General features: G+C 43.5%; 1 protein-coding gene across 1 annotated transcript in view; it reads left to right on the top strand.

Moving 5' to 3' along the window:
* JAK3 (Janus kinase 3) overlaps positions 1-12,424 on the top strand; it is a 475,730-nt gene that overhangs the window by 103,988 nt on the left and 359,318 nt on the right. Inside the window, exon 7 of the mRNA XM_069767767.1 lies at positions 492-614. Within this exon, the coding sequence (XP_069623868.1) occupies positions 492-614 (123 nt within the window). The remainder of the gene's footprint in view (positions 1-491; positions 615-12,424) is intronic.

Raw genomic sequence — 12,424 nt, 5'->3', positions numbered from 1 at the left:
TGGTTGTCATGTCAACTCATTGGTGACACGCGATCACAGGTGGGCGGATTTCCGGCGCGATTGCCGTGAGCGCATGTTAAATGTCACTGTCGGAAGTTGACAGCGGCATTTAATGGGTTAATAACCGCAAGTGGATAGCAATTACACCCGCGGATGTTCCGGGCACATGTCAGCTGTTCAAAACAGCTGACATGTGCCGGGCAAGGTGTGGGCTCGCGGCGGAGCTCTGCATCAAAGGGAGGAAGTCCGACATTGGCGTACTATTACACACGATATCGGAAAGGGGATAAACAACAACCACAAGATGGATTTAATCAACCAAGGTATCATTGTAATCAGTATAACGGCAAAGACTTGACACTGTCTGTAGGTTACTGTGCACAATCCTGCTGACAGGTTCCCTTTAACACTTCTATTTTTTTGCAGTTTTTGTATTTTTATTTACCTGATGACATTACATGAGAATATAAAGATGAATATTTCTTTTGCAGTTGTGGCAGCCATTTAGTGACTTTGATGATATTGTGGATATTAGAATAACACAGTGCAACTCTGATCAAACAAGTGGAGAAGGTCGTATAGTGGCAATTACCAAGCAAAACAACAAAGTACTGGTAAGTGGATTTAGTATTTTAGAAACATGTTCAGTTCAAGGAAAAAGAGCGTTATGTCTTAAAAATAATATGTCCTCCAGTTTAGCCAAAATTTTTCAGTGAATTATAAGATGTCACACTGCGTACAACATATTTCACAAGTTTGATAATGGTCATGGCCTAGAAATGTGCACCTGCATACTTTAATACTACAAGAGTGCTGGCCTACTTCATGCTGCTCTCAGCTGGCATAGCAAAAACCTGCTGACAGATTTTTAAAGCATTCTATCGTTGCATAATTTTTTCCACACTTGCCTAAATATTTTGCACAATATTGTAAATTGGTAGCTTTATTCTGTGTATTTGTTCACAGCCTAAACCAATTTGATTCACTTATCCACAGTACAACCAATGTCTTATACCCACCAGTCCACTATAACGTGACCAAGGGCGGTAGGTGTGGACGAGCTGCTGCTCCATGTCACCCTGGCATTTTCCAGGAAAAGATAGGTCCTGGCTCGGTGTTGGTGTTATGAGCTTTGTACCCGTGCAGGCTGCCTTTACCTGTTGGTATTGGCTGGCCTGGACCACAAATTCCACAGATTAATAAAGTTCAAACATAGGGACTATGCTGAACTTAGTAAGAGTTATATGCAAGGGATAGAGGGTACTCAGTCCAGAGCGTGTTTCTTTCACAGTAAGAAGCTTTTCCATTCACTCTATATCCTTCCTCTGTAGGTTACTCCAGGACTCTGCAGCTTATCTATTTCATCTCTGTCACCACAACCCAGCTTCTCAAAGTCCTCATCAGTGAGTTTCTCTGTACTCGATCAACGGTTCTGTGTCCTATCACTATGAACGTCCTTGATCTACCATTTTGGACCCCCACTAGTCTCATGCTCCCAGTTCTCTTCAGATCCTTTACCTTCAGCACTAGCCATCTCTCGGGTTTCTTGTAACTCGGTCTTATCTGATAATGTCTTCTGGAAGGTCTCTCAGTCTCATCAGTATCTCTCTAGAATCTTGATATTCCTCCATCCAGTCTCTTCTAGCTGTTGGTCACCCCTTGGCAGCACTGCACAGTTGTCGCTCTCCAAACTCTATCTCCTATCTTACTATTCGGAAGGAAATAGTCTACTTTCTCTGGCACTAGTCCCTCCCACGCTGGGCTAGTCCAAACTTTTAACTCTCATCCTGTTGTGTGTTGCTGGATAGAACTTCCCTACAAAATACTATTTTACCGTTAACTATCTACATCCTATACTATACCTTAATGTCACTATCTACAGTATGTCTTATCCTATCATCATTACCTTATGTACTACTTCCTAGTCTGACTTTATACTAAGCATTAAACAATATCTTATCCTGCAATATACACTAAGCATTACTGATACATTCACATTATAATACAAAGCACAGTGTGATTGGTGTCTTCAGAGGCAGGAAAGTGACAGTACAGTCCACCACTCTTACACCACGATACAATTTCCTCTCAATAGCTGGAATTAATTAGAATTCACTTTAGATTTTTCATGACCATGCTACTATTTTAATGAAGTCACAATAAAGTATTTTTGTTTTAATTCGCTTTGTTGGATTGAAAAAAATGATTTTTCACAATTTTGTAAGGCAGACTCATGTTGTACATCTGCATGTCAATAAAGCTTTTTCTCTTCTCCCATGGTGGTTAGCTTACACTTATTTTATTATTCTGAGTAAAACTAAAAATGTGGGCAATTAAATTGGTGAGCAGCCTAATTGCACTTGGCAGTGGAGCAAGAGTCACATGCATAGTAATGAGCATAAGATTTTTCTAAGGCTATGTTCACATAATTTTAGTCTGTGCATTTTCCATATGGAAAACAAGCGACACACAATGTTAGTCTATGTGATACAGCACATGGGTTATTTTCTACATGGATCTAAGGTTCACATAGAAAAAAATCACAGCATGCACTAATGTATGTACCGTATATACTCGAGTATAGGCCGACCCGAGTATAAGCCGAGCCACCTAATTTTGCCACGAAAAACTGGGAAAACTTATTGACTGGAGTATAAGGCCGGCGTCACACTCGGCGTAAGACAATACGGTCCGTAATTTACGGCCGTAATACGCAGAAAAGTCCCCAAAATAGTGGTCCGTATCTCCTCCGTAGGCAGGGTGTGTCAGCGTATTTTGCGCATGGCATCCTCCGTATGTAATCCGTATGGCATCCGTACTGCGAGATTTTCTCGCAGGCTTGCAAAACCGACATACGGACATACAATGGATCCATGTGCTCAAAAAATCGTAACAACATATATACTGTCTATATATATATATATATATATATATATATATATCAGTAAGACACACATATATATATATATATATATATACATATATATATATATATATATATTAATAAATCCGATCAAGATAAAGAAAGGCAGCACTCACCGATCCTTCCAAGACAGGTATCTTTATTGTTACAGATTAAAAGTCTTCACGGCCGGGGGTACAGGTGTAAAGAGTGCAGCAAGCCTGACGATGGCCGTTTCGCGCCCTCCTGGCGCTTCTACGGGTCAGTGAATGAGCGCTCGTCATGCCAGGTGAAAAAGGCGATCAGAGGCAAAACCCCTCCTCTCGCCACTTCCTCCCACCACGCCGACACGCCCCCTTCACGTGCGGCACTTAAAAGCAAATTAAAAACAACTTTGTGCACCAAACGCTAATACAAACAACATTATGAAACTTAATGTATCAGTCTACATGAGAGGTAATTACAATTAATATTACAATAACTTAATAATGGTTTGTATTTTTACCACCAGACTTAACGCCTTCTTAGCTAATGACCATATCTCCTCCATTATAACTCCACTAACGGTATAAACTGTTGATAAACGACCTCTGTCACTCTCACCTCTTTTTAATATATACAATTTATTACAAAATTTACCTAGTGATGTTACCAATACAGGCAATATAGATTATATAACCACATAATTTTCCACATTAACCTCTTCTACGCCTTTTAAAGAAAGATGGACATGTCTACTCGGTCATTTAGACCCAAAGGGCCCATAGCTCTCGTCTCCATTATCCATCTGGCTTCTTTTCTTAACAAAAGATTGTGCAGGTCACCTCCCCTGGGTGGCAAACTGACTTTCTCTATCCCTGCGAAACTCATAACTAGGGTTGAGCGACTTTTACTTTTTTAGGGTCGAGTTGGGTTTCGCGAAACCCGACTATCTCAAAAGTCGAGTCGAGTGAAATCGGCCGATTATGGCGAAAAGTCAGGGATCGACCGAAACACGAAACCCAATGCAAAGTCAATAGGTAATTTTTTTTTTTTTAATCTATTTTTTTTCTCTCTCTCTCTCTCTCTCTCTCTCCTCCGTCCCTGAACAGAAAAGCTGGCGTTACACATTGCAAATCGCTACAGCGCACAAGCGACAAGATGGCGATAGGCGTCCATGCCCCTAAGACCTATGTCATCACTCTGCCCACGCTCCTTCATTGGCTGAAAAAATGGCGCCAAGCACGTCATACGAAACGCGACTTTGGCGCGAAGATCGCCGACCGCATGGCCGATCCCACACTAGGGTCGGGTTTCATGAAACCCGACTTTGCCAAAAGTCGGCGACTTTTGAATTTGTCCGATCCGTTTCGCTCAAGCCTACTCATAACATTAGGGTCTCCTCCATGAGTATCCTGAATATGGCTAATCAGTCTGGGTACCCCCTTACCTGAAACTATTGATTTAAAATGTTCTCGAAATCGCACATAAATGCACCGTATGGTTTTGCCTATGTAGAAACGCCCACAAGGGCAGTATACCACGTAAACCACGTGCTTGGTCTTACAAGATATGAATTCGCTAACTATGTGTTTAATGGTACCTATAGTGAGGACCTGACCTGTGTTGTGATATTTACAATAAGCGCAATGTCTGCACCTATGATTACCCTTCGGGGCACTTTGTTCCAACCAATTATTTTTTTCTGTAGACACCCGATTGCGAACCAATATGTCCCTTAATCTAGTGCATCGTCTGTTAGATATTAATGGACCTCTTTCCACTATCTCTGCTAGATCTCTATCCTTCTCTAAAAGATGCCAGTTTTTCCGTATGGCTGCTCTTATATGATGGTCCATAGGACGATATTTAAAGCAAACCGTAAATCTTCTGCCTATGGGATTGCTAGCTTTTCATTCCATGTTATTCCTGCAAACTCTTTTATTGGCTTACTGTAAGACTCTTTGTGGGTAGCCTCTTCTTTTTAATCTCTGGTTCAATCCCAATGACCGAGATTCTGCCCCCTCCTTGGTACTGTTGGCCCTATGTACTCTAAGGAGTTGACTAAACGGCAATGATTGTTTTGTGTGGGGTGGGTGGTAGCTGTTGTAGGAACGTGCGTGGGAACTTTTCAGAATATTTTCCCAGCCTCGAGGTCATATGAGGACAACCAGCAGAGGGCACATCACCGCGAATGAAGGTAACTACAAGTCATTGACCTACTTTCTATTCATTCGCTGGGGTTTTACAGGCAGGAGCACAGCTGCATTATAGCAGAGCTCCTGCCTGTAAAATAATTTAACCCCTTCAGATGGATTTACATCGTGGGACGTGACAGATCATCGGAAGGTATGAGATATTGTTGTTTTTTTATTTTTCCTTTGTTACAGAGCGAGGGTCTTCAGGTGGATTAAGAGTCTAATAAAATATTACAACAACCTGTGTCTTTATTTCATTATAAGACTTTGTAATAATGTGTGTGTGTGTTTTTTAACCATTTCATACAATTGGATTAATAATGGATAGGTGTCATAATTGACGCCTCTCCATTATTAATCTGGCTTAATGTCACCTTACAATAGCAAGGTGACATTAACCCTTCATTACCCCATATCCCACCGCTACACGGGAGTGGGAAGAGAGTGGCCAAGTGCCAGAATAGGCGCATCTTCCAGATGTGTCTTTTCTGGGGTGGCTGGGGGAAGATGTTTTTAGCCGGGGGGGGGGGGGGGCAATAACCGTGGACCCTCTCCAGGCTATTAATATCTGCCCTTAGTCACTGGCTTTACTACTCTGGCGGAGAAAATTGCATGGGAGCCCACGCCAATTTTTTCCGCCATTTAACCCTTTAATTTAATAGCTAGAGCGCCAAAATTTTGCACATACACACTACTAACATTAGTAGTGTGGAACATGCAAAAAAAATGGGGATATGAGATGGTTTACTGTATGTAAACCATGTCTCATATCATGTCGGGTTTAGGAAGGAGATAGCAAAAGCTGGCAGTTGAATTACCGGCTTTAAAGCTATCTCGCTCTGGATGAAATATTAATATATATACATATATGTGTCTCAATGACATATACAGTACATATATATATATATACCTATTCTATGTGTACACATTTATTCTACCTGTTCTATTGTAAGCTGTCAGTGTGATTTTACTGTACACCGCACTGAATTGCCGGCTTTTCTCGCTAACACCGCTGCGTATTTCTCGCAAGTCACACTGCTGGTCCGTGTGTAATTCGTATTTTTCTCGCCCCAATAGACTTTCATTGGCGTATTTTTGGCGCAATACGGTGACAAACGCAGCATGCTGCGATTTTCTACGGCCATAGAACACCGTATAATACGGATCAGTAAAATACGGCTGATAGGAGCTGGGGGCATAGAGAAGCATTGGGCCGTGTGTAATGCGTGTTTTACGGACGTATTTTATGCGCTCATACGTCCGTAAAACTCGCTAGTGTGACGCCGGCCTAAGCCAGGTATGCATTGTTCCCTCATCCCTGTCCTGCTGTGCATGGCTCCCCCATCGATGTCCTGGTATGCATGGCTCCCCAGTCCCTGTCCTTGTATGCATTCCTCCCCCATTGCTGTCCTTGTACGCATGGCTCCTTATCGCCTATCCTTGTATGCATGTTTCCTATTAAAAAAAAACATCCTACTTACCATGCCTGCATGCCCTAGCTGCATCTCGTTCGTTTTGGCGCAAGCAGCTCTTCCTGCAGACCGATCACGTGGTACCGCTCATTAAGGTAATGAATATTCACTCCACACCTATGGGAGTGGAGAGGCGTGCATATTCATTACCTTAATGAGTGGGGCCACATGATCGCTCAGCTGGAAATGCTGCTGGTGCTGTAACCAACGAGATGCAGCACAGGAAGGTGAGTAGGATGTCTTCTGGAAGCCAGCGGCTGTGGGTGTCACTGTGCTCGCTATTAGAGAAATGAATATTAATTTCTCTTTAGCAGCTGGCACAGTTACAGCCACAGCCACCGGCTCCTGCCTCCTGTGATCCGCTGCTCCCCCTCCCCCCATCGGCCTTCTGAGACAATTGATTCATGTATAAGCCGAGTTTTCAGCACAAAAAAAAGTACTGAAAAACTCAGCTTATCCATGAGCATATACAGTAACTGTAGGCAGCTTATGCACCTGTTAGGTAAATTCAGCAGCCCATGTGAACGTAGCCTAAAGCTAACAACCTACACAAGCGTCATTGTGACCTTTGGCAGTACTATAGTTTAAAGATATCCATGCTAGAGACAGTAGACTATTTCCAACTAATATTTGCTTTGCTGAATGTCTGGCACCATATTTGTGAGGATTTCATCATTATTAGAGATGAGTGAACATTGTCGGCTCCCTCCTTATTCGGCAAGCTATAGCACTTTCCATGCATGTGTTGTGACAGTCACACAGACGCGACACATGCAGCTGCCGCGCCGCACAGCTGATTATCGGGAGCGCTCCAGTCATCCGGGTTCCCGATGCAGCTTCTATGGTAAGCGCTATAGCTTGCCGAATAAGGAGGGAGCCAACGATGTTCACTTATCTCTATTCATTATACAACAACCTTGCCAAAAGGAAGTCTGAGCACAATGAAGCATATTACATTTCCTTCTTTAAATATCAACCTCAGGGTTGACTAGCACTTATAGCACATGCTTGTTTAATGTGTGACTACGGCCTGGTGCAAATGACCGCATAAATACATGTGCCAGCAGGGTCTGTAAAATGCTGGTGTGATTGGCTTCATATCTTTGTCCGTATTGTGGATGGGTCTAAGAGCTGTATTCTATTTCTTATACTGTAGTCCTTTGTAAAATGGACACAGTAGCTTCAAGTGGTGCTTGTGCTGTCCATGTGTGAGCCATGACACAAATTTACAGTACAAGGAACAAGAACAAGCTCATCTGATCAAGCCCTATCTATGTATTATATTGAGCAGGGCCTGTGGAACGCCTACCAGGGCCGTGGGGTTACGCAGTACCGGGTCCGGTACTTAAGGGGACGTGTCACGGTGGCGACCCAGTCCGTGGCCCTGGGCGCCCATATAAAAGGGATATTGATTTAAGTTTATGTTCATGACACCACCTGTGGTATTCGATCAGTAGGGACCGACGCTGCTTAAAGGGGTCCTCTGGTCTAGCTGATGTTACGGAAGCTAGATGGTATAACTTTCCACAGGTGAAGAAGGTCCCCAGGGCTCCCGGTGTATAGGTGAAGATGGTGAGAAATGCAGTGAAGAACGAGGACATAGGTTTGCAGTGTCTTTACCTGGTTTACTGTAGCTTCATGCAACCGCAGTCCAGGGCACCAGACAACAGGTACAGGCAGGGTCCGGCCAGCTTGGAAGCGAATCCAGCGTCCTCTGACTAGGTGGAGGTAAGGCTACGTTCACATTTGCGTTGTTGTGTGCTGCGTCGGCAACGCAACACACAACGCACGCAAAAACGCATGCAAAACGCAGCAAAACGGTGCGTTTTGTGACGCATGCGTTCATTTTTATAGCGCAAAAAAAATGCAACAAGCAGTGTCCTCTGCGCCCTGACGCTTGCGCCCAAAAAACGCATGCGTCACAAAATGCAACAAAACGCATGTCCATGCGCCCCCATGTTAAATATAGGGGCGCATGGCGCATACTTCGCCGCGGTTGCGCCCGACGCACCACAAATGTGAACGTAGCCTAAAAGCCTTCCCCAAAGTGCGGTGGTGTTGTAGTCCCTTACTGCCTAAGGCTTCTAATAAGGTCCTCACAGTTCCTTTCTGTCCTCCATATAGGTTAGGACACAACCTGTATGACAGGTGAACTGGGCCTTTTTACAGGGTCTCTATCATGACCCGGTCCCTATAATTATCACTGTGTCTCCTGGGTATCAAGACAGATAGGTGACTTACAATCCAGCTGTCCTGCCGGTTTCAGCCATGCCACTTTAGAGTTCAGCATGGCCATGGTCTTCCGGCTACCGGAATCTGCGCTAGCCAGGGAGGTAGCCACTTCATTGCTCTGCTCCACTGGTATTATTCTCCTGTGCTTTCTCTCTCCTGCATTCTTTATACAAGTTGTTCGTTCCTTCTGTTCTCTTTCTCCAGGAGCTGTAGTACCTTGGACTACACGGCTCCTTCAGACTTTCCGACACTCTATCTCTGTCTGCTCTCTTCTCTGTCCTCTGGCAGAATGCTCAGAACTCTCTTTCCCTCCAGACCAGAATGTATTTATAGGGGAGTCCACCCTAAACCAGGTTTAGAGCTCCCCCTTCTGGACTGGAGTATGAACGTGTTGTATGTAAGTGATTACCTGGTGAAAGTTATCCTTCATCGCTTCCAAGCGTGACATCACTCTCCCCAAGGGGAAAGCAATGCCACTGTGACGACCAGGACCCTGGGGAGTCACACCTACATGTCTAGTTGTCACATTACTGCATGTATGCAGATCACATACATACGCTCCAAGCGATGGCATCAGAGAATCTTGATAGCGCTCTGCAAAGATTCACAATTCTGCAGTCACATAGACTGACAGCAGACTTGAAGCCCAAGCCTGATAACCCCTTTATAGAAAGCTGACCTTATTTTCAAGGTTGTGCAAATTTTAAATAATCTTGCAATCTCTTTAATACAGATTTCAAACACTGGTATACTTTTTGAATTTTAGAAGTTTGTACCAAGTTTGAAGTCCAGTGGGTGGTTTCACTCTATGATTAACAGCCTTCCCCGTATGAGTTTGTAAACAGGAACAGCTGTCTGTTACCAAGTAGAACCATCCACTGGACTCCTATCCTCAAAATGAGCAGGCATAAAAAAGAAGCAAAAATATATGAGTTCAATTTATTTTTTTTTCCATAAAAAGCTTTGCATATGTGATGCAGGTGTCTGGATGCAACATGCAGAAATCACGAGGCGGAAACAGCTATTTATATACAGTACATCAGTAACTTTTAAACAATTAGTGTTAGTAGCTATGCAATTTAACAGTTGAGAGAATAACAACAGGTTTAGAATAAACGAGAAAGTCTTGCACTACTTAACGTTAGTTTCCTTTTCACAAAGGTGATGCACCCACTCTTGGGAGTTACCATGTGAGTTCTCACTCAAAGCTCTGGCCCTAGTGGGGGTCACACTGATTTCCTGGTAGGCCGCAAGTCTCTTTCTGATATAGTCTGTTAAAGCCCATTGTGCCTCCCGTACACCAACCAGCCCCCTCCCAACCTGAACTACTAATCCCAGCCAACCTTGTTATCATAGAGGATAGCAGGAAGTGATGGCGCTGCTCACTGACACTGTCCCACCACAATCACAGGAGTACCTCTCTTGTCGCAGTCTCCGCATGGCTCTTCTTGTCCTGACCACCAGCAGAGGTCTGTTATGCTTGGTGCAGAGATGACTGGGCCTCTTGACAAGCGTAGTCGGGCCTCAAAGGCTTGACCAGCGCAGGATGCAGATCCGGGCTCTGACCAGCATAAGTGTTACTTGGGTATATCTTCTGGGGGAATCAGGACCTTGCCAGGTGGTGACCGGTAACTGGATGGCACAGACTTCCCGCTGAGGCCTGTCACATTGGTCTCAGCGGTGTCTCTGGAGAACGTCTGCCCCGCTCTCTTCCCTAGCGCCAAATCTCCTCATGGTTGGGTGCACAGGGCTTTTATATCAGGGAAGTCCTTCCTGTGAGTCACCTGATCCAGTCCACCACACAAGGTGGTTCCTTCTGAAAATCTTCCAAAACCCTTTGGTTTTGCTTGATTTCGGCTGGCCAGCAGATTGCAGTCTCTCATCACTAGTGGCACACCCTGCACAAGTTCTCCAGACACACAGATAGATACAAAGACAGACAGGCACACACAGATACAAAGATAGACAGACACACACACAAATAGATACACAGACAGACATGCACCATGCAGATACAAAGACAGATAGACACACACTGATAGATACAAAGAACAAGATCCTGTGGTGGCAACACAGTCATATGACCAGCCACATGATCATGATGTCACCAAAGGGCCTGAAGTCCCAAAGAGTACAAGACCTGTGGTGACATCACTGTCACATGACCAGTCACATGATCGTGATGTTACCAAAGGTCCTGGAGCAGTCTCCATATAGAAAGCTACACTGAGAATGCTACTATCAGTGTAGCTCCTGCTGTAGACGCTGGGGGCCCCAATGCAATTACTCAGTTTCCCTCTGATGGCCCTGGACAGCTGAATTCAATGTCTAGTGGTGGTGCCAAGCACTGCACATCAGCCCCAAATCAAGAGAATATGACCTGATCTGCAGAACCCAACAGCAGCCACTATATAGTGAAAGTAAATAAGGCAGCACACTGCAGCGCTAAAACATACAAACTTGAAAAACGAAATTTGAACTGCATTACTGCACTAGAAATATGAAAAATGAAAGCTTTTAGCACATAAAAATGGCCAATTTTATGTGTACCTGGTAGCCCCGTTACGGCATCTCTCTTATACCAGGTCCTAAACTTGCCTTAAAGTTTAGTAGTAGTTCAAATTTTGTTTTTCAAGTTTACATGTTTTAGCGCTGCAGTGTGCTGCCTTATTTACTTAACTATATACGAGTTGGCGACTCTAGGTTCAGCACCTGTTCACACTGAGTCTATGTTTGGATGTGCAGGTCAGGTTTTTGAAAACTATATAGTGAAAGGTCCTACAAAGGGGCGGCTTAATGTATGGCACTTCCAAATGTATACCATACCAAAACAAAGCAGGGAAGCATAAGCCAAATGTAATGAAACACAAAATTCTTTATTCATAAATGATTCTAAGAAATAAGATAAAAATAGAGACAAAAATACTGCCTACCAAAGGCATATACTAGTTCCTAGTATGTATCAGAAAAATCACAAAGGAACACTCAGAAACCTTTCCAATATAGGATATACTGATCAAATAATGTATTCACACATATAGTAGGAGTAAACACTCATAAAGACTAGGTGATTTTCCATAAATCTTATAATCAGCATGAAAAGGTTATATCTGTAATCTAATAGAGGCTATATTCTACTGGTACTATGAATAAAACCTGCTAGATATATATAAAAGGTTATGTATGTAATTAGCATAAATTGCATAAGGTGCCTAGTGCTTACATATAAATGTGTCTTAACAAATTACATAAAGTGTCTAGTGCATGTAAGTAAATGTGTCAAAAACAGACTACAACAGCCACATGGATATTCATGAAAAATTAGTATACATACTGTATAATCCCAGGGACCAATATCCCATGCAGTATATAGCACAGTAAGGCATTAATGCAAAGTAGCAGCAAAGGTGGATAAAATATAAAGGTTAGGAGAGAAGTTATATGACCTGGTGGAGGCAGTGCAGATCCCCGATGCGCGTTTCTCGTATTGCTTCTTCCTTGGGGGATTCTTGTTTAAAATGATGTACCTGTGGTGCTTATGTAGTGTTGTTTAAAGCTTTGGTGGCAGCGGTTAAACATGGCGCTCCCACCAAAGGCCTGGGCGTGACATAACCCTTCAGAGGTGAGGAATGTGGTTTTCC

Source organism: Ranitomeya imitator, chromosome 1 (assembly GCF_032444005.1).
Source record: "Ranitomeya imitator isolate aRanImi1 chromosome 1, aRanImi1.pri, whole genome shotgun sequence".
NCBI classification, from domain to species: Eukaryota; Metazoa; Chordata; class Amphibia; order Anura; family Dendrobatidae; genus Ranitomeya; species Ranitomeya imitator.
This window is presented reverse-complemented; position numbering and strand designations above follow the sequence as displayed.